The sequence below is a fragment of the Canis lupus genome, chromosome 14, assembly GCF_003254725.2.
Source record: "Canis lupus dingo isolate Sandy chromosome 14, ASM325472v2, whole genome shotgun sequence".
In the NCBI taxonomy this organism is placed as follows: domain Eukaryota; kingdom Metazoa; phylum Chordata; class Mammalia; order Carnivora; family Canidae; genus Canis; species Canis lupus.
The window spans coordinates 14986016-15009958 of record NC_064256.1 but is presented as its reverse complement, the minus strand read 5'-3'; the positions used below and the strand labels follow the sequence as shown (position 1 = coordinate 15009958).

At 34.7% G+C, this 23943-nt stretch overlaps 1 protein-coding gene across 1 annotated transcript in view; it reads right to left on the bottom strand.

The window, feature by feature from the left end:
• The window catches only part of ZNF804B (zinc finger protein 804B), a 502283-nt gene that overhangs the window by 6840 nt on the left and 471500 nt on the right, over window positions 1–23943 (bottom strand). Inside the window, exon 3 of the mRNA XM_025471445.3 lies at window positions 3433–3563. Within this exon, the coding sequence (XP_025327230.3) occupies window positions 3433–3563 (131 nt within the window). The remainder of the gene's footprint in view (window positions 1–3432; window positions 3564–23943) is intronic.

Here is a 23943-nt window from a genome sequence, read left to right as displayed (position 1 = left end):
AAGAAAGAAAGGGAACAGCCTAAGATGGAGTATGGCTTACTGAATATTTCTTTCAAACATAAAGGAAAATAGAAAGCACAGAGATTAACTATAGTTATTGGTCTTTTAGAGTGCCTACAGTCTGGGCATAGAAGGATGAAGACCAGAGACATCTGCAGCTCTGGATTTTGCCTCAGTGCCAGAGAGACACTTCAGATTAAATAGGAGCTATATTTCTGTTAAGTTACCTTTTCTAGGAACATCAATTAATCTGATATAATTTGCATTTAGTAGAAATTATTTCAAAAGCCTGGTATATGGATATTATCATTCTGCTTCTCATGATTCCATTATGAATCAGATATTTTACTATTTTATATTATCGCTCACTATTTTTCCCTTAATAATATTTTTGCTTATTATCCTGGTGCTGTTTTGCATGTTTTCTTGCTTTGATTTATGTTAGTCTAAACATTATTTTCTGTATTGCTGTTTTATTTTACCATTTATCTCTCTAATGTGTAAGGTTCTTTCTTTTATATTCTTTCAGATATTTGTAATCCTCTTTACTCTTATGGTTTCTGTATGTTTGGCTCTTCTTGTCCTCAATTCTTGTTCTCACTCTATAATCCAATCTACATTTATGATTATATTTTTCACAAGTTTTAGCATTTTACCCTCATTATTAATCTTTTCTACCTCTAATGTTTATGCTTTAGACTCTTTATCTCATTGCTTTCTAAACTTTAAATACCCTTATCTTAAATCTAGTTTATTTTTTCTCTTTGGAAAATCCTACTTTTCTATCTCTGTGGTTTTTCAATTCTATTATCTTAATACAAGTTTATGCCTTTTAGCATAATTAAAAGTTTAACTTTTATGGTTATATCCTTATTTATGATTTTACTCCTTTCTCTAGAACTTTCTTCAGTTTCTTTTTGTGTTTTTTACCTAAGTGTTTATTTATGATTTTTAAAAGTGATATACAGGTAACCCCTCACCCTTATTAATAGATTGTCCATTCTAATAGCTCTCCCAAAATTCTAATTCTTGGTGACTAAACATATGCACAATTTAATTATCTTCTGGGCAAAATATACTTTCTAAACAGGAAACAAGACATTTATTTATTTTTTTTAACAAGACATTTAAAACAACATAATTTCTTTAAATGATGCAATATGCTAATGTCCCACATTATCCAGCTCATATATAAGGAATTCCATATTTTTCAGAGTCAATGATCCTATGATTTTTGAAATTTGGAAAAATGTTCATATACTTTAATTTACACATAGTAAAGCTTACAAACAGAATGACTCTCAATCTCCAACCTGAGGAACCAGGCTGGGTTGAATTACCCAAGAGATGGCCAAAGTTGAGTGCCCTTTATAAGATTTATTACCAGTTTTCTGCTATTATTTTTTTCAGCAGTTCAATTTGAATATTCGTACAACTAGGAAATTCTCTTCTCTTCTCCATAGGGTCATAGAAGAATTTTCTTGTTATCTTCATCATCCTACGTAGAAGCCTTTGTTGTGAGAATAATGGACGGAGAAAGGTGGTTCAGGAAAGGGGTAGTAATACAGATGATTTTTTTCTTTTTAATTTTATTCCTTACTTTCATTTTTCAATTCAGCTGCCAACATGAAAATATTAAATAATTCTATTAAGTGACTTCCCTAGGCCATGAGGCTGCTTAAGCAAAGAGAATAATTGGCTGGAGGGCAGATGGCAGGTAGGAGAAAAGAGTGCAGTAATTTTCCTAATTCCAACTACTGTGTGTGGAAAGCTAGACACCTATCGTTTCCCTAGCAATACAAAAAATAAAAAATAAAAAAATGGAACCTAAAGAGCCTGTCTATTCTATAAAGGTATGTGCTTTAGTATGTGGTTTTTTTTTTTTTTTTTACTTAATATGATTTTCAGCTCAACCCCAATCTAATCAATTTTAATATGTTTTTAATTTGAAAGACACATCATGGGTAGCTTTACAAACTCAGAACTTTTAAACAAAAGCATCATAACCATCACCACCATTATTTCTCCCAAAGGAAAATATGGAAAATGCAGAAGTGTGACAACTTTCTACTAATAAAATAACCAAAGTTATGTTTATTAAGGCTACTCAGATTTTTTGTTGTTTGGCCTTAAAGGACCTACCTAAAGATTGTCTCTCTACAATAAGGTTTGCCCTTTTTTGCAGTCTTACAATAATACCGTAAGTCACCCAATAATTAACATATTCCTCAGATTTTTTTCCTTCATGCTACCATAATTTTCATTAGATTTTCCTTCTGAGTTCTGTTTTACAAGGACTATCTGAGATCTTATTGACAGTGTGTTTGAATAACATAAGATCCTCATTGTGTTGGCAGGTAGAAAGTTCAGTACCAGTTTCATGTCCTGATTCTTTGATCGCAGAGGACCTCAGAGCATGCCTTTTTATGTTAACCTCGCTTCTGGACAGATATTTTTTCAACTTTATTTTTCTTTTATATTACATTTCTCTCTTATTTTTAATATGATTATCTTTTATGTATTTTGATAAATTAATTAAATTGTTCTAAGAGAGTGGCACAAATACATGAATATAATTTAACTCATCAGTTGATCCTTAAAATAAATATTTTCTTAGAATCAAATCTGAGGTCTAATATTTTATGATGCTCAATAATTCAAGTCATTCATTCCCAAACTTATGCATATTGTTTCTCATTTCAACAACAGGGGTTTAAATTGTGGCACAGAGCTATAAATTTCACAATTGGCCAGGTTCCTGTCAACTGCATTAATTAGCTACATTAGATGTTCTACATTATGATTCATATGAACACAAGTCACAACCTGAAAATTTAATTGAGTTCCAGGTAACAATCTCCTCACTTTGAAACATTCAGCAGTTCCAAGCTTACGTAAAACAGTTATTTTTCAGCTACAAGAATATATTAGTATAACATGTGTTTTAATTATCAATTTAAATGACACGCTGTGGTAAATTTAACTGCATTAATTACATCTTTTGTCATCCGGACAATGGTAGTGCTATTTATTTGAGATTCAGGTGTGTACAGGGAAATGTAGATTTATTTCCTCCCCCAAAAGATGCACACTTACATATGGTTTTTAAAATTATTATTATAAAACTTAAAATTATTACTGAAGAACTATATGGTACCATTTAAATCAACTGGATAGAGTAAGTGCTAGCTTATTAGAATCTTTATTTAATTAAAGAGCACATAAAATTAACAATATTGGGAAACAAAAAATTTAGGTACCAAAGTAGCTAATTTATGAGCTTTTAACTACTAAAACATTTCCCCTTAAACATATCTTTTGATAAATCATAATTTGTTTACATTGTAACAGTGAATCAAGTAAATTCATCTTAGACATTTCCCCAATGATTGAAAACAGTTTTGAATGATCCAAGAAACCTCTCATTCTTACCATTCAGATTGTTGTCTTAATTCAGCCAGCTGGTGAAGCCGTTTAAGAGCTTTTTCTTGTTTCTTCTCATCTTTCCATGACTTTGAAGCTACGTTTCGAGCAAATTCTCGTTGCTTTAATTCCTTCAGCCTCTATGGACAGAGAAGAAAAACAGAAAGGGTATATAAATAAGCAATAATTTTTCCATCCATGAGGCTCTTTATTAAACTTTGTCCTGGGTACAGAGGTGATTTTCTGGATAGAGTAAAAAGTGCCTTTTCCATCAATGTTATTCTCCTCTTTAAGATACATTTAGTTGGCAAATGGCTTATTTATCAAAGCTTGTCACAATCACCATAGAAATGTGTGGCCAAGTTGGACCCCAGTTCTTGTTGGAACCACCCTAGCTACATATCTGCAATCATTTAGGTGCCTGTGAAATATAAGTGGAAAAATATGAAGGGGTATGAAGGGAGAGGAGGTTATAGGGTGAACTTTCCTCTCACCACTGCCCCTGGTCCTCTCATTTGTAAAATACACTTTCTCTTATTCATGAAAATTGATGCTATTAAATACACTTGATGAAATGAGCTTGTTTCATTTAAGAGCATCTGTTAATGTGAAAGATTTAGTTCAAAGCTCTAAATGTGATCCTTAACTAATTTTTTCCTGGTGGAGTTATTTATCCAATGCAGATTTCTAAATTGTATCCAGAAGATAAAAATGGGTCAGGGACATAAGCTCAAGATAGATGCTTGGCCTTGCTTGATTTAAATTAACCTACCACTTCTTTTAATTAATTCTTTTCTCTAAAACAATTGGCTTACATGGAAATTGGATGTTACTCATTACCTGTTTGGATTTCCACCTCAGAACTGTCCACTAAGCACACCTAATGACATTGAACAAATTGAGAAACAACTACAATCAAATGAGCATCTTGAAGTTTGGTGCTTAATCCTGAATTGAGAAGATATTTGAACATTAGCCTCTCTTAACCAATACAAAATGATTTTAAACTGTCTGAAATCTATACTCATTTAATTTACTTTAATTTTCCAAATCAGGTATAGGCGATATTTCCCAGGAATGGCAAAAACCACATAGCTCTCAAGTGAGGTAATAATGCTGTACTGGACTGTGGCCCACCATAAAGCAAGAACCCCAATTTTAATGATCGTTAGCTTTTTCCTGAAAGAGGACATGCTTATGGGAAATGGTGGCCAGATAACCACATCTTGGCTAAGTATCTAAAGAAGGAGGCAAGACGAACTTTTCAAAGAGAGAATATTCTAAGCACAAAGAACAAAGGGTGCCTGGGTGGCTTAGTCAGTTAAGTGTCCAACTCTTGGTTTCAGCTCAGGTCAGGAAATCAAGGTAATGAGATGGAGCCCTGCATTGCACTCTGCTTGAGTCTGCTCTTTGTCCCTCTCCCTCTGCCCCTCCCTCCAGCTCTCAATAAATAAATTTTAAAAAGAGAGAGAGAGATTCATAGAACCATAAATAGCTACAAGGGGAATAGTGGAGTCAATCCGAATTCAATTTTTGACAAGTGCTTCAGAAGTTTTTAAATAACAGAAAATTTCAAGAAATAAAATGATGGCCCATGTGTTAAAAAAAAAAAAAAAAAAAAAAAAAAAGATCAACAGTTCTCTAGAGCTGATAAATGCAGAATGTCTAAGTGTTAAGAGAGCCTTGGCCAGGAGGGAGAAAGGCTTTTTAAATTTCCATTCTTACTTATCCTCCTACTCACACTTCCTCAGACTCCATATAATAATAATCTAGTTTTTGAAGTGAAAGCTTGCCTTGTAAGCAAAGACCTTTTAGAAATTGTTCTACACAATTTAAGAGCCCACATAAATACTCTATATTTATTTAATGTTTGATATTACTTGTATGTAAAACCTAAATAGCCTAGGAGATGAAATTTATTCATTTACTCATAACTGACTTGACTGGAAACTTCTTTGAAACTTGCAGGTACACCTCTTATTTCTTCCATTAGTGTCCCAGATTCTAAGACTGTACTTCTATCTCTGAGTTATAGAAATGATTGAGAATTCTGTCTTATTCATCCAACAACAGATACTGTCAACTACTACCATATAATAGGGACATAAAATTGTCAAATCAATAATTTTCCCTTCAAGGGAGACAGATGTGTGAATAGATATTTTTATAAGCTAGTGTTTAGTTTCTTAATAGGGGTAGACACAAGATGCTTTTGAAGCATACAGGAAAAGTTAAGACAGACTGGGGAGGTTGAGATTTGTTGTGTTAAGGAAGTCAGTAAAGTTAAAATGCATTTAAGGAACACAGAAAACTGGAAGATATTTTGTTTAAAGACATCTAGCCACAGATTTGGCTTAATAAATGCTTAATGCTGAAGGCTGCACAGCAACAAACTCCACAGATCTACAGAGGGATCCCCTCAAATTTTCAGTGTACTGAATTGCAGTGAGAAAATTACTCAAATCCAAGAAAAGGGCCACCTGAAAGAATTAATGGCAGCAATATCGAGCATTCATATAGGTTTAGGAATAGTGCCTGTTCTAACCAACAAATTCGAAAAACTCATGCGACATTGAGTTTAGAATTCAAGGAAATCTATGTTCTCATTCATTTGGGGAATATAAATAATAGTGAAAGGGAATATAAGGGAAGGGAGAAGAAATGTGTGGGAAATATCAGAAAGGGAGACAGAACGTAAAGACTGCTAACTCTGGGAAACGAACTAGGGGTGGTAGAAGGGGAGGAGGGCGGGGGGTGGGAGTGAATGGGTAATGAGCACTGGGGGTTATACTGTATGTTGGTAAGTTGAACACCAATAAAAAATTAAAAAAAAAAGAATTCAAGGAAATCTTGGGGCATCTGAGTGACTCAGTCAAGTGTCCGACTCTTGATCTCAGATCAGGTCTTGATCTCAGGGTCATGAGCACAAGGCCTACATTGCACTCCACACCAGTCATGAAGCCTACTTTAAAAAAAAAATCAGGGAAATCTTGCTTCAGTAGAGAATAATTTTCTGTGGATTGAGCACTAATTTAGATTTGCCTAGCAAATTATAAAAGCAAGAAATACAAGTATGCACCTGACTGCAATAACTTAACCACATTTCAGAATCAAATTTAAACAAACTGATCTTAGGGGAAAGGCTCCCAGTGCTTCCCCATTGAGAATGATATTTGCTGTGGGCTTTTCATAGATGGCTTTTAAGATGTCGAGGAATGTTCCCTCTATCCCTACACTCTGAAGAGTTTTGATCAGGAATGGATGCTGTATTTTGTCAAACGACCCAGCAATTGCACTGTTGGGGATTTACCCCAAAGATACAAATGCAATGAAACGCCGGGACACCTGCACCCCGATGTTTATAGCAGCAATGGCCACGATAGCCAAACTGTGGAAGGAGCCTCGGTGTCCAACGAAAGATGAATGGATAAAGAAGATGTGGTTTATGTATACAATGGAATATTACTCAGCTATTAGAAATGACAAATACCCACCATTTGCTTCAACGTGGATGGAACTGGAGGGTATTATGCTGAGTGAAGTAAGTCAGTCGGAGAAGGACAAACATTATATGTTCTCATTCATTTGGGGAATATAAATAATAGTGAAAGGGAAAATAAGGGAAGGGAGAAGAAATGTGCGGGAAATATCAGAAAGGGAGACAGAACGTAAAGACTGCTAACTCTGGGAAACGAACTAGGGGCGGTAGAAGGGGAGGAGGGCGGGGGGTGGGAGTGAATGGGTGACGGGCACTGGGTGTTATTCTGTATGTTAGTAAATTGAACACCAATAAAAAAAATAAAAAAAAAAAAAAAAAAAAAAAAAAAAAAAAAAAAAAAAAAAAAAAACAAATTTAAACAAACTTATAAGAATACAAAAATATTCATCAAAAACAAAGAAAATTAATAACATAAACATCCAAAGATTACTAAGCATGCAATGATTATCAAGAAAGTACAGCCTAAAATGAAGAAAATAATAAAGACCAATACAGAACTGAACAGATGCTAGAATTGGCAGAAGAGTGCACTAGGACAGTTTTAACTTTATCCTATGTGTTCAAAAAGTAGATAAAAGATGGTGATCAACTGAACCATTGTGTAATTGGAGTCTCTGAAGAAGGGAGAGGGAATATTTGCAAATGTAATGGTGAAAATTTTCCAAATTTCCTGAAGACTAAAAACCCACAAATCTCCCCCAAATCTCAAGTGCAAGAAACTATACCAACACTTGTTGTTATCAAATTTTTTAAAACCAAATAAATAAAAAGGTGTAATTTTTGAAAACATCTAAAGAGAAGTGACATATTCCTATACAGAACAAAGAGGGGAGGATGGAAAAGAATTCTTACTGGAAACAATATAAATGAGAAACAATACAATGGAGCAACATATTTAAATTGCTTGAAGAAAATTAAAAACTTCTCAAAATAAAATTTTATGTTTAGTGAAAATATCTCTTTAAAAAAGTTTTCTAAAAAAAAGTTTTCTTTATTTTCCTTTAGAGAGAGAGAAAGAGAGAACACATAAGCAGGGGGAGGGGCAGAGAGAGAGGGACAGAGCCTCAAGCAGACTCTGTGCTGAGCAGGGATCCCAACATGGGACTCAGTCTCATGACCCTGAGATCATAACCTGAGATGAAACTAAGAGTCTGACACTTAACCAACTGAGTCATCCAGGTGCCCCACAAATATTTTTTTTAAAGAAGATGAAATAAAGATATTTTAAGACAAGAAAAACTAGAAGAATTTAGGAGCACACAAAAAGAATATGTTAAAGAATATCAATGGGCAAAAGGAAAATAATATCGCATAGAAATGCATGTCTACACAAAAGAATAAACACTAGAAATAGTGACTACAGGATAAATAAGACATATTTCTTAATATTTGAATGTATTTAGATAATTTAAGCAAAAATAATAACTATGTTTCCGAGAATTTCTAACAAATTTATAGTTAAAATGTTTGACAACAACAGCATAAAACCTGAGAAGGCAGAAATAACAAATATGTTGAAAGGTCTTATTCAGTACATGAAATGGTAGAGTAACAAGTGAAGGCAGACTGTGATAAGTAAAGAAGTGCACAATATGTTCTATCGCAACCATTAGTATAATAAAACAAAGAGTTTTAGCCAATAGGATAACAAAGAAGATAAAAGGAAATCATTATGTTTACTTGATCCAAAAGAAGGCAGAAAAAAGGTATCAAGAAAGGCAAAATAGAAGGGACAGTTACAAAACAAATAGCAAATGTAATAATGGTTTAGCAAATAACTAAGATCTAAATATATCACTAATCAAATTAAATGTAAATGGTTAAACACTGAAATGAAAAGTTAGTATCAGTTTGGATTAAAAAGTAAGCCCCAACTATACGTTGACCACAAAAACAAATTTTAAAATACAGATACAACAGGTTAAAAGAATATTAAAAGATACACTATGTCAACACTAGTGCAAAAAAATGCTGAAGACACTCAATCACTATCAAGCAGAGTATATTTTGGAGCAGATATATTACTAGGAATAAAAGGGTTATTTCATAATGATATGGAGTAAATAAATCACAATGACAAAATAAACTTAAATGTTTCTATGCCTAATAACAAAGCTTCAAAATACACAAAGCAAAAATGGATAAAACTGCAAGGAGAAAAAGTTAAATCCACAATTATATTAGGAGTTTTCAATGACCTTCTACAATTCAACAGGATGCTAATCGCAAATACCATATATCTGGAATAGGTTACACTAAGGGGATCATGCCTATTATAAGAGACTCTTCCAACAGTTGATTTGTCTAATGAAAAGAGAACTGGACAGATAAGGAAAACTTCCAAGAATCTAGGGAGCATATTTTGTCAACCTCATATTTTAGCTTGAGTTTTCCCAAGTTTCTACTTTTCTCCTCCTGTTCTGATAAAAATCCAATTATTTAAACAACGGCATGGATTATAATTGCCCGCAATCTACCTCTGTTTAAACAGAAAACAAACCAATTGGAAAAAAAAAAGTTCTTTGAGGGTATAGAGTAGATCTGTTCTTATTGAGAACAGCACAAGACAAACACATTTCAGAAAAAAAATAAAAATGCTACCTCACATGTCATTTACAAAGAACTGTAGAAAGCCCAGTAATCATTGCTTATCAGCAGGGACTCAGGGTGAATAGGTTAGAGCAGGTGAAGTTGAGCCTCACTGGGATGGGGAGTAAGGAAGACAGAGAATAGCACCTAAAATCCCTATCATTAGGCAATAAAACAGTGTCTGTCTGATGTCCAGAGGTGTTGGATAGTAGACAACACAGTGTAGGAGTTAAGAGAAGGATTGTGAAATCAGTCAGACCTGAATTTGTATATTGTCTCTGTCATTCACTAGCTTTGGGTATCTAAGGTTACTTATTCCCAAACTTCAGTTTACATATTTGTAAGTTGGCAAACTATCACTATTTACCATGTAGAGTTCTTGGAATTATTATTTGAATTGATAAAGGTAAAACACTGAGCACAGCACCTGATATATAGCAAATGCTCAATGAGTATGAACTATTATTACTTTTAGAGGTAAGCAATGGTCAGATTTTATGGATCTTGGGACACCTGGGTGTCTCAGCAGTTGAGTGTCTGCCTTAGGCTCAGGGTGTGGTCCTGGAGTCCCAGAATCAAGTCCCACATCAGGCTCCCTGCATGGAGCCTTCTTCTCCCTCTGCCTATGTCTCTGCCTCTCTTTCTCTATGTCTCTCGTGAATAAATAAATACAATGTTTAAAAAAAAAAAGATTTTATGGATCTTTGGGAAGCAGCAAAAATAGAAGTCCTTGATTTACCTGGCAATGGGGAACCATTAAAAACACTTGGTTGATTTTCTTACTGAAAACAGAGTATTTGAGTTGTTTTCATTTGGGTTTTACAAAACTGGTAGGTGTTATCTTTTCTAAAAGGGATCTTTGGGAAGCAGCATAAATGAAGAGCCCTTGACTTACTTGGCAATGGGGAGCCATTAAAAACACTCGATATTCTTACTGAAAGCAGAGTGTTTGAGTGGTTTGCATCGGGACTTCACAGAACTGGTAGGTGTAGTCTTTTCTAAAGGAGAAGATAGGAGAAGGAAGCATACTGGGTATGTTCCTCACCCTTGTCTTGACCAATTTGTAATATTTAATGGAAACATGTAATTTCTGTAATTCCATCATTTTTACTACTGAAGAAAATTATAAATTTTAGATTCAATTATGATTTTTTGGCAGACTCTTTTTTGATGAATCTTATTTGCTCTTGGGTATTATTACTATCTAAAATGGACCTCGATCAGGAAAGAGGGTAAAAGTGTTTCCTAGAAAGAAATGGAGACATCTAGTTCACATCCTTGTATTTTGTAAAGGAATTTAAAAGAGAAATTGCAGAACAGATGGTCTTCCTGGTCCTGAAGAGAGGCTACCTGCCATCGTCCTTGCCCAGATCAAAAGCAATTTAATAAAGGGCAGATGCAGGGGTCAAGTTAAAGGAAGTAAAGCAGTCCTCACATACCTTCTCTAGTTTCACAAGGCATTTCATTTGCTCTCAACAAAAAGTAACATAAGGCTTTGGAGATTTATTTGCTAAAACACAATTATGAAATATTTGGAATTTAATTTTTTTCTCAGCTTCATTTTAAGAGCACAAACTAAGCAATCTTTATCTCCCTACCTGCCAACATGAATGCTTGGCACACACATTGCAAGTGGAATTCAGCCGTGAATAAATAAATGAAGAGGCAAATTGATCAGGTCAGTGAGTCTCTATGTGCTTTGAATGGTAATATCCCCAATATTATTGTCTACCAGTCAGACCATGCATGTGAGCATCTGCCCACTCTGGAAACCACGCCCCATTCACCTTTGCTGGAGCAGAACAGCACGTGTGAAACAGATTTACTCAAGTGTATCCACTTTTTTCCTCCCTTAAACAGAATAATTCCTTCCATTCCTGCACTTTCATCCACAGATCCCAGAGGACTTTGCTGGCATTAATGTTTTTCTTCACAGAGGAGCAAAGCCCCAGTGCAAAAGGTCAAAATTATTAACCTCAGTTTAGAGACGAAGAAACAAAGATAGAAGGTTAAATGGCATGATCCACACCAAAGCAGACACCAAGAAAAGAACTGTGACTGGAAAACAGGATGTCTGACCTTCATAAAAAGCAAGGGGAAGTCAGAAGAATTTATGTAAAATTTTAGACATTTATAATAGTTTCATTTTATGAAATGAAAAGTCTATCCAGTTCTGAGATATTGTTCGTTGTTTGGAAATGTTTTTATCAAAATGATCTGGGAGACACTTATAGATAATTAACAATAATCTAGGAGAGGACAAAAAAATTAAAATAAAATAGAAGAGGGCATAATTTGAACAAAAATATGATCAAGATGCAAGAATTAAATTATATAAAAAGTCCTTATTATTTCTCAGAAGACTTCTACATGTTGAAATGGAACTTTTTTGCATGTCATTTTTTATGTGATCTGGTAGCCATATAAACACAGGGAGGTGAACTAAAATATCCTAAGGTCTCCCATCTTCTCAGAAGATACGGTTTGGGCTACTCACCAGGAAGAGTTCCCTGCTGTGTTCTGGAATGAATGCACCTGAGCATATTCCCTCTGGTAGAATTTACTCCTCCAAGAGCCACAAGTGAGCAAATAATAGGTGAGAAGAAATGAACTTGGGGCAGATACTCAGCCTCCATCCATTTCTTCATAAATGTTAAGTTAAATACTTTATAACTGCTTCTGGAGGATTCTTCATATTCTTGCTGTAATAGGAATTGCCAGACTCTAAACCTAATTGCTGATGGCCAGCCCACTGTGTTTTGACAATTAGGATCTAGAGACTCCTTGTTGGAGTCATTTCTGGACTCTGACACTGGATAAGTGTAATATTCAGGAGAGATATGGCCAGGTCTGAAGACATCATTTTCCAAATGTAAGTTTGGGGATGTCTGTAGATACTAAAATAACCTGAAAATGTTGGTTCATATAAAAGACAATATTTAATAATCCAAAATAACCTGAGATAACCTCCGTGGCTTAAGGAGAGAATATACTAAGATGTGCAAGGTGTATGCCCTTGACAAGTCACCATGCCATCCCCCTCCAATGCCCAGGATCCCCTGAGAAGTCTTCAAACAGCAAATAGATAGCTCTTGTGTTTCCATTCCTTCCGGGAAGTTCCTTCCATCCTCTAGCTATTATAGTCAAGATCCAAGTCAGTTGTGATACAAGGCATGCACATTTATTGGATTTTTAATGGTAGGTTTATTTATTTTCCATACCATGGCATAAAGTTTTTAGTACTTTTGCGAGTCATGTTATATCAGGCAAGAATATAGCCAATAAGACAGCAACATCAATATCTCTGGTGATTGTTGTGAAATGATTAGCAGCATTATAAAGAAAGTACTTTGGTTATGAGTGAATGGAAATTGCTTTTAAGACTGGCTTAGTAGTAAAATTCAAAGAGCTTTTAATCCCACCCTTCACCATGTTCACAGCATGATAAGAAAACATCCACCATATTAAAATACTATTAACTCCCATTAAGTGTCTGCAGAACGTATGTCTAGGTTTTGAGAAATCCAGCATTTCTGAAATGAACAAATAGAAATTCATTAATTAGAGGTAATGACTTGTGTAAACATCTGATTAGATTCGTATTTAGTTAATAAAACCTCAAGAAATAATTCTGCATTCCATCACTGTCTAAACCATGGTGAATAAATACAAGAATGTAGATCAAGAAAATACACACTTCTCCTCATCTAACAGGGTCTTAAAACTTCAACTATATCCTTAGAGAAAAAGTAGAGTGGGTCAGATGTTTCAAACATTTTTTATAGTCTAGTATGTAAATTATTTATAATTTATCTTTAAAATGTGTTGTTCATGCTAAAAAAAAATGTTCAAGTCAAGTTTATAAATCCTTGTCTTTTAGAAACACTTCCAAGGGTCAAAATGTAGAGTTAGAAAGGGTCTCAAAGGGTTAATGTGATAAGGTATCAAATGGGTTAAGAATGTGTTTGGTAGGTTCATTTCTATCTCTGGCATTCCTAGTCCCATATCAAGGCCTTAAGGGACTATTTTATCTGTTAAAGTGATCTAAAGGATTAATTAATTAATTAATTAATTCAAGAGAATTAATCACACCCTTTATGGAAAAGTGTTAGGAAATAAATGATTTGCACTGAAGCCCTAAGAGTCTAAAAAGGAAATCTTACAAGAATCCCATGGCAAACCTCTGCCCTCCTGCAGATTGTGCAGTTGCTGTCGTGATATCATCTTTATTAGCAAGTTGTTATCTGCTCTGTAACATTATTTCCCGATTATATGCCTCCTTCATGGTCACCTGCTCCCTGTTCGGTTCCTAAAGAAAACGTGACCTGGTGCACTCTGATCCAGCTATCCCACTGCTTCCTCAAGGGCAACTCCTCATATTGTGGCATCTTGTACCACCTCACATTATATTGATTTTTAAGAGCTCTTTCAATTTCTACTTCATCCTCACTCTTTCATACCTGAGTTTAGGGTCAGTGACACCTGCTGAGAATATTGCAGACAGAATTATTTAATCTGAACATACAGCAAATGGAGACTGTCTTAGTACAGGGAAAGTGTTTTTGAGGTTTCTTCAATTTCCTAACCAAATGCCATTTTGAAATTGAACTGTCTTTGAGAAGAAACTATTAAAATAGAGACAGAAAGAAATGAGACATTAATGAAATTAGAATCTGGTGTAAAATTGAATTTTGGATCGGGTTACTCTTACGCAGTAAATAGAGATGATATTTTAAAGCTAAAGATATCAGTGTTCAGTTGGGCTGTGTGTATCAGGCACTTAGCTGCAGTGGCCTAATGCAATGAGGTTAATTTTACTCTAATCCAAGAATCTAAGCTTAAGCATATAGCACAGTCCTTACATCTTCTCTAGAAAGGCCCCAGCGCAATTCCCTTTCAGTTTTGAGTTTCTTCCAACTTAGACACGTGGCTTTATCATCCTGGCTGCCACACACCCGAGAAATATCAGACATCAAAACTGTACTCCAGGTAGAAAGGAAGAAGAGTCCAGGGCAAAAGGTGACTCTGTGCTTTTTTAAGTCCCATAAACAACAGCTTTTTGGAAGCTGCACAACTAGACTTCACTTGTATATCATTTTCTAGAAGGATATCACATGATATTAGCATTTAAGTAAGGAGTATGGTGAATGAATCCAAGTTTTTAGCTAGGCATATGGCCCCCTCCCCCTCAAATAAATCCAAGCTCTGTTAGTAAGGCAAGAGGGTGGAAGGGATGTTGACTAGGTAAACACAGTGTCCCTTTTACTAAATTTGCTAAATGTTGACAAAAGGCATGGCTGTAGTTAGTGTTCAACCAGTGCACTGCTTCTTTCAGATATCAAATTCCTCTCTACAAGCTCTAAGCCACTGGGCTGCGAAACAGGATATGGAGAAGTTTCCAGATCTGCTACTTTACATCCTCATAATAGCCTAAATTTAAAGTTACTAATTCTCTTAAAAGATTTGAAATTGATTTATTACTTTAGTGTATTGCGTTAGAAGCAGAGGTCAGTGAACTAAGGCCCCTGGGTCAAACAAATATGGCTCTCTGCCTGTTTCTATAAATAAAGTGATATTGAAACACAGCCATGCCCCTTTGTTTACATCTCATCACTGGCTAATTTTGAGCTAAAATGACAGACTTAAGTTTTTGCAACAGAGGCCATGTGACTTGCAAAGTCAAAAATATTTCTGACCCTTTCCAGAAAGTTTGCCATCCCCAGCAAGAGAAACAGCCCTGTTCCTGTCAGTTCCAGATAAGGGAAGTGGTTGGTTCCATATTTACACACCACATGGGATGTTCTAACAGAGAGAAAGTATGAAGATCCAGTGAAAACAGTGAAGCAGGTAGTAGTGAGAGAAAGACATAATAGTATTTGGAGAAAAAATACCAGTTATATTTAATGGATAATAATAAATTTGTAACTCTGAATGTGAAATTACCAGTGCTCCGGGGGTAACTTTTAGTGTTCTTATAAAGATGTTGACTTAGTTTTAACATTCCCAGTTTCCTATGGGAAGTCTCGCTGAATCAAGCCTTTGTTAACAAATCAAGCCTTGAATATTCTCACTGAATAGGATCCCACAGAACTATTAAATGCATAGCTAATTTCTGAACTCAACAGATTGAATCATTTTTTATTTCAAGTGTTTCACTGATAATGCTCACAGAAAACATTAGGCAGATAAGAGATTCATGGGCTTTTCTATACTTTGCCTATCTTTGCATGGAGGTACTGCCGAGGAAAGAAATAAGGAAAATGTAGATAGTTCAGTCAAGAGTGTCTGGATATTCCAAGAATAAAGAGCAGTATATTTGAATAATACTAAAAAGACTTCTGGTTCTGGGGCAAGGGAGTTTTCCAAGTGAAACTGATAAGTAGCCTTTAAAATACTTTTATTCTGTTCCTGTTTTTCAAAACTGTAACTCCATTTATTAAATGTGTTGTGGGAAACTCATAATAAATGCCACATTAGAAATTGCAGAAGGCTTGGGAAACTAAGGTTTTAGCTGAGAAAAAAAGAGATTATTATAGGTAAGACCATGCAAGCAGCTCATTTAATTTGACTCTTGATTTATCTCCTTAAATAAACTAAATTTTTATTTATTTTTGAAACAAAACTTATTTTCAAATTTTTATTTCCTAGACAATGAAAACAAGTATTTCTATAAGTCTACTTTAGTTATTTTCTAAATAATTAGTAGTGCCTCTCGCCTGCCTTCGGCTCAGCAAGTGATCCTGGAGTCCCGGGATTGAGTCCCACGTCGGGCTCCCTGCATGGAGCCTGCTTCTCCCTCTGCCTGTGTCTCTGCCTCTCTCTCTCTGTCTCTCTTTCTGTCTCTCTCATGAACAAATAAATAAAATCTTTTTAAAAAATAATAATTAGTGCCTCTTTGACAAGCAAATACTTTGATTAGACCTGTATTATTTTTAATTATTTTATTTATTTATTTATTTGAGAGAGAGAGAAAAAGTGTATACAAGTGGGGAGGGAGGGGATGGGAGAAGCAGACCCCCTGCTGACTCAGGGCTGAATCCTCATGAGCCTAAGGCAGACTCTTAACCAACTGAGCCACCTAGTCACCTCAGAAATATGTTATTTTTAAAATCAAAATTATTTGAACAAAACTTTATCAACATCCATTGTTGCTACTACTGAAAAATAGCATTTCATATGTTCGTTCTATTAATGACTACAAATGTTTCTTGGAAAAATACTCCAGATGGGTATATTACCACTAAGATCAAATTTATAATTTAATTTGAAGTGATAAGACATTTAATAAATTAAACTTCCAAAACACTGAAAGATTTGCATTGTTTCAAAATTGGTCAGTCTCAGATATTTTAGTAAAGTATGACATTTAAGCAGAACATAAGCATAGGTGTCCATTTATGAAAATTTATAATAGTTGTGTAAAATTTAGCCAGTGTTTAAATGACTTAAAATTTGATGAATGCTATTTATGATTTCAAAAATATTATTACAACAAAGGAAATTTTTAGTTGTGTTTATGCTTTTTCTAGCACTGCATGCATTATTCATTGTGTATTTTATATCTTCAAATATATATATCATATAAAACTTTGAGGTTGAATGCAGGAGCACTAAGAAAGGCTGCTTAGATTTACTTTGACTTTTAAAAAGAAAATAATCTCATTCATAAAGAAACATAATGTAACCATCAAAGAGACCACAGTTTTTCCATTATCAAACTAACGAAGTCATAATGTTTTATAACACCCAGTAGCATTGCATATACAAGAAAACAGCACATCCATTCTCTCTCTGTGTGAGCTACAGACTGACGCAATCCCTTTGGAGGGTAATTTGGCAATAGCAATTACATTTCTATATGGACCATCCCCCTGACTCAGCAATTCTACCTAGAAATGCATCCCTCAGATATAATTACACATCTGAACAAAGGCTGTTCCTTGTAATATTGATGGAAGTAAGTTTAGGGAAAAAAAAAAAAAAAAGCTGTGTAATTCCTGAGTCCTTGTTCATAGCCACTGCTCAAACTGCCTGTGATAGCTTCTCCTTGGGAATGATACACAGTTTTAACCATGTCTATATGCTAGATTACTTTCTATTCCTTTTTATGTAAGTTTCTTTCTTACACTTGGTCTTGAAATTAGTCAAAATTTTAAAAGAATTTTTGAAAAAATGAGAAGTCTACCTTATTACTTTGTTGTTGTTGTTGTTGTTGTTGTTGTTGCCTTAAGAAATACTTGAGTCAAAAAAAAAGAATTCATCTGACTCGGGGCCTAAAGAATCAGGCCTTGAATTTTATTTTCTTAAGTCCAGAGTCACATAATCTTATAGGCCAGAGCCAATTAATACCACAACCTTTCTTTTCTAGAAGTTTTTGACTTTTTTAGAAAATAAAATAAAATAAAATAAAATAAAGCACATCAGTTGAGATGAGGATGTTTTAAGGAATTAAAAATTAAAATTTACAACAGTGAGTTAAAGTGGAAATAAAAATTGCAGGAGTTAGGCAGAAGAAGGTCAAGGCTAGGATTCTTGGCCTTGGTGAAAGTATCAAGAGGTTCTTTTCCTTCCTTTGAAGTATTCAACTGGCTGTTACATCCAAACCTCCAAAAGATATCACAAAGATACAATTTTAATGGAATAAGATATTTAATGTGATTATGCAATTAACCGAAACCTGTAATTCAAGTAAAAACCATCCGACATTTGAATTAGTTGTTAATGGGGGAAAAACTATGCCTAGAGATGAACTCTGTTTGGATAATTCAGCTACAAAGCTATTTAATGATGCTGTTTATTACTCCTTATTTCATTTAGCCTAGTTTTAATTGAATTCCCTAAATCTTATTAACCATGATAAGTCAAAATTTGGTCAAAAATATTAAATTCATGAAGAGTGGCAACTTCAGAAGGCCATACACTTCAATTTTCCTAAATAAAGCCACCTAACCATTAGCTCTTTCACAAGTACTAAAATGAACATAGAGATCATAAACAAGCACACATCGTTATTCAGTAGAAATAAATAGGTATGAAGCCATGAATGAATAAGTTTCACATGAGTCTTCAAATAAATACAAGTGGGGTGAAAAATATCTCCTTTCAAAAATTAATACCAGAAATAAGAAAAAATATAAATATATAAAATACTCTGCTGAAAACTGAAGCCTTATCAGCAGTCTTTATTTCCTTTGAGTTTAGATAATAAACTCATCCTTATTATCATGATGAAAAATTGAAAACAATCCAGATGTTCAATTGGTAAATAAGTTATGATACAAACATTTGATAAAACACATGCCACCAAAAAGAAATCTACACCTAGAAGAACACTTAATTACCCTGAAGATATAGATTGTGACAGATATACCATTTACCCAAAAATTACACACTCCTTCCTTCCTTTCTTGTTAACATTTTTTTTTTTTTGAGATATCATGTGAGAATTCCTTGACCTCAGATGTACATGTGACTCTGGTATTTTCATGGTCATAAATAAACTCCTACAATTTGGCCATAAGAAACTCATAATGGGGGCTCCTGGGTGGCACTGCCTTCAACTCGGGTTATGATCCCCTGGTTCTAGGTTTAAGCCCCATGTCGGGCTCCTTGCTTGGTGTGGAGCCTGTTTCTCTCTCTCCCTCTGCTGCTCCCCCTGCTTGTGCTTTCTCTAATAAATAAATCAAATCTGAAAAAAAAAATAAAAGAAAAAAGAAACTCTTAACAGACTCAATTCTCATGTTCAAGTCAAGTTGCTTGGTGGCCACTATGTTCTTCTTTGCAACGTCTTAATTTAAATACAATAATAAAGCAGGGCTGACATCAAAGTACTATGTACAAGGCTCAGTGAAAAGTACAAATGCTTTAAAAAAAAGTCCAAGTGCTTTATTGATATTAATTCCTTTTATCTTCACAACAAATCTATGATACAAACGTTGTTATTATCATTCCCATTTTACAGATGAGGCAAAGACAGCTAGAGGCAGAACACTGGCAGCCAGAAAAGTTTAGAGTGTGGCTCTCACCAGCCAAAATATGGCCTGTAATGCAAATATATCTTGCAAACTAATGGAGGGAAATTCTTTCTAAGTGAAAATATGCTCTGCTTTTTTTGAACTCCTAATTCTACACTTCTTTTCAGAACATTTTTCCCTTTATCTTCAGATATAGGAAAATGATACCGAGGCTAGATGAAGACCATGTCTTTTGCTGAATGCCATTCTGTAAGTCAGTAGCCAATAGGGACTTAGACTTCGACTGGAGGGTTATGCTTTAGAAAGCTATCAGCTGCCAAGTGCTCTTCAGCTCACCCCTATAGCTGAGTTTTTGAAGTTGGCAGTTTTGCTGAAATATAGTCATTATAATATACCAAGAAACAAGTTTGAGGGCAATGACTTTAAAAAGACTGAATTTCAGTTCCTCTTTAGAATTTTTAGCTAACAAACATTGTCAGCTAACATCATTCTTTCATGTACACACACACACACACACACACACACACACACACACACACCTGCTCAAAAATATACCCTATACTTTCATTTTTACCATGTTTGCAGTATAAAAGAAAAAAATTGTACTGCACAGGCTAAACAAGAAGGAAGAATTTATTCAAGACTTTTGCAATAGGGAAGAAAAATTGAACACAACTCCATTGAAATAAGAAGGAAGGAAGATTTATCAGTGGCTAGGGTGAGGTAATGGAGAAGTACTGGAGGATATTTCGGGGCATTCCCTCAATGTCATTAGGCCATCTGTGTTTGCTCATTATCATTTCTTAAAGATAGGTTCCTACCATCCCACAGAAACAGGGTGATAGAAGGTCTGCATCTTTCAAAAATTACTTTTCAAAGGTATGCTCCCATGTCCTGAGAGAGATGTCTGGATTGTGAACAATTTACATCTCTAAGTGACAGAGAAAGAGTTTACAACTGCAAGTTTTCTAAAGTAAGTGTGGTAAGAGAAGGGCAGTCAGGGCCCTATAGTCAAGAAGAAATCAGTCTAAATTTTATTCAAGCTGAGGGGAACATTAAGGCCATCTTGGAAAACACATATAAAAAGAATTAAGAATATGCATTATCCTTATTTAATAACAAAGATAATTAACATTTTGGTGTTTGTTCTTTCAAATGATTATGCATCACTTATTCATAAATATAAATTTTGTCATTCATGCAATCCCATAATCTTCCCTGCCCAGTTCTTACCAGAGCCACAGAACAAGTGAACTCAAGTGAAAAATCTGTCTATAATGATTACAACAAAATGACAATAAACTCACATGAATTATGAGATTTTTATAGGCCAGGCATTATGGTAAGCCCTGTACTTCCATAATCTGATTTACTTTTCCCTAAAAGCTTTCAAGTATTATTTGCACCCATATTCCACTTTTTTTACATGAGGAGATTGAGCCTCAGAAATTCTGAGTAACTTACTTAGAATTATGTAACCAATGATCAGTTTTCTAGAATATATTTAGTTTTATAGAATTTATAGAATTTAGCTGCCTTGTTCCCGAGCCTTGCTGCTAACATCTATATTCTATTTTCTCTGATAGATTATGTACTTTGCAACTTTTCAATAACTCTCCTTTAGAATCATGACATTGCCATCTTCACAGGACCAAGACTTTTCAATTAGATCTCAAAAATTTTATTTTCTACTCCACATAAACTGTAGTTTATAAAACATACATCCATGAAAGCTTTGAAACATTCGTTTGGGATTTAGCATCTGAAATTTAGAATGTTTCTGTGCCAGCAACATAGAAACATCTGCTTTCTCCCTGGTTAACAAATGAGACCTCTGGAATGCAAATCAGCTTCAGAAAAAATTATTTTTTACCCGGGTAAGATACAATCCAGGAAGTGTCCTTTTTTTCCACATGTATGTGACGTACTATAAAAACAGCCAATTGTGCTCTTTACTTTGGTCCAATTTAGTAATTCCCAATTCAGGCTCACCACAATCTAGGGGGTCTTAAGAGAAAACCTCAATGCTACCACATTCCTTGAAGGAAATTAGTTTGAATTCACTTTTAAATACATCTAATCCAGCACTGTGAGCAATATGGTGTTAAATTCACCCTAGAAAGAAGTGGTAAAAACAACCGAGCACTATCCAGATTGTTACTGCTATTCTGTGTAAGGCAATGAGCTAGGTGTTGTGGATGAGAAAAGATGAAAATATGGCACACGGCAAAGACTATGTAGAGGGAAAGGAGATCTGCACATAGTCTCCAACAGGAATAGTTTACTTATTAGCAACAGAAACTACTAAAATATGGATGATTTCTTGGAAGGGCACAGGGTATCATACTCCGAGATCTGGCAAGTGTAGAAAGGCTGAATTACAGAATGACATCAGCAACAAGAAAGCTACGCACCAGGATGATTTTATATGTCAATTGAGGGTTGCATCCTTCTGTGGGCACACAAATGACATTTTTCTGTCACTGTCCAGCATGCCTTTCTCTATTTCAGAATGTTTTAGGCCTGAGTATGGCCAGTCTAAACTGGCTCAGCTACACCAATTTAGCCTGATACTCTGTACTTGGCCTCTGATTTGGAAGAAAGAATGTATCTAAAAGAACTAGGGCCAAGGGTTCATCCAAATCCAATTACCTGTGACAAAGTGGGTGAGAGCTGTGGCTTAACTCTCATTTAACAGGCGTTGTAGGTACAAACAATGTTAAAAAAAAAAAAAAGACATGAGCAAGTTCTGTAAGAATTGCATGTAAGGCAGATTAGAAAATGTTCAGCACAGGAAATTACTGTATGCTTGGTATATAACACAATCTTAATGCACAATGGGATGTGCTAAGAAGTATGCAAGATATGTAGTCATGTTGTTATGCCAGCGAAACTATAAGATTATTTTTGATCATTCTATATGTATGTATGCATATATACAGACATATATGTACAATTGTAACACATGACATCATATTCAAGTTGAAAGTACAAGCTGATGTCATGAGCTTTTCTCATATAGTTCTAGCATTTGAAGTGAGCATTAATAAGGATACTGATACCTGTCATTGATTTAGCACCTAATTTATGTAAAACGTGTTATGAAATTCATTTGTGCATTAAATCATATCATTTTTAGAGCCACACTTTAGGTAGAAACTACTATTTTCCCCATCCTAGAGAAAGAGTAACTGGCTCTTAAAGAAGGTAGGAACTTGCTGGAACCCACATGTCTATTAAGTAACAGAGGCAAGATTATAATATATGCTTCTTTTTTTTAAAACATATGCTTCTTAAACTAATTACCCTAATTATTATGCATTACTGTCACTCCAAGCCCTGATGCTGATAGAACGTTTTTAGAGAGAAGGTATTCTAATATATCATTTGGAAGACTATAGGAGTACAGGCAAGAGGATGATACAATTCTACAGTACTCAAGGAACAAAGAAGACCTCTAATTTTAGTTGAAACACAAGATGTATAAGGAAAAGAGAAAAACCAAGCCTGAAAGACAAATCTGGTCCTGACCACAGTGGGTCATGAAAACCACATTGAGCAGGAGAAAAAGTTAATTGAAATAATCCCCCTAAAGTGTGAGTTGGGTGGGTCAGGATGAGAAAATAACAGGTCATAAGAATCTGATAGAACTATTGCACTTTCTTGTCAAGATCATCTACTGCAGTCCACTTTATTTAGTTGATGTAAATAATAAGCATCTTCCAATCATTCATGAGAGAATGAACTGTGTAGCCAACAGATCAGCTAAACTAATAAGGCGAAACACTGTCAAAGTAAGTGAGTGGAATGCTTAGGGTGTCTATTACTGTCTCTTTTCTATCAGTTATTTCAGAAAAAGGAAAAAATATTGAAAAATACCATTCTCTGCCTAAATGCAAGGCAGTTTTTCCAACTCCCTATCCATCACCAAGTCCTATTTGACTCTACTTCTAAATTATAGCCTGTATTGATAGTATTGATAGTTTTGTTGTTGTTGTTTGTTTGTTTGTTTGTTTGTTTTTGTTGTTGTTGTTTTGTTTTGTCTCCAGGGCTTCCACCTTAACCTAGCTATCATCATATCCTTCCTGGACACCATAATAACTTTGCGGCCCATCTCAAAACTGCCAATTTCACCCTCCTTTACATCAATCCTTGGTTCACAGAGAAAACAGAGCAATCAGTTCAAAAAAATCTTTCAGATTAAACCTCTTACTTGATTAAAATATATCAGTGGTTTAAAAGTGATCTGAGACTAAAATCCAAAATCAATGGAAAGATCTGTGATACTGTGATACTGTGACTTATAAGAAATATACATTTGGTGTTCATTCATAGTTTCTCACTCACAGCTCTCAAAAAACCTTTGGAGTTTTCTCAGTGCTAAGAATGATAAAGCTATCTTTTGTTATGTAAATGAAGTTACTTTTGGGCTTCATCTAAGGATGGGGGCTGGTTGCC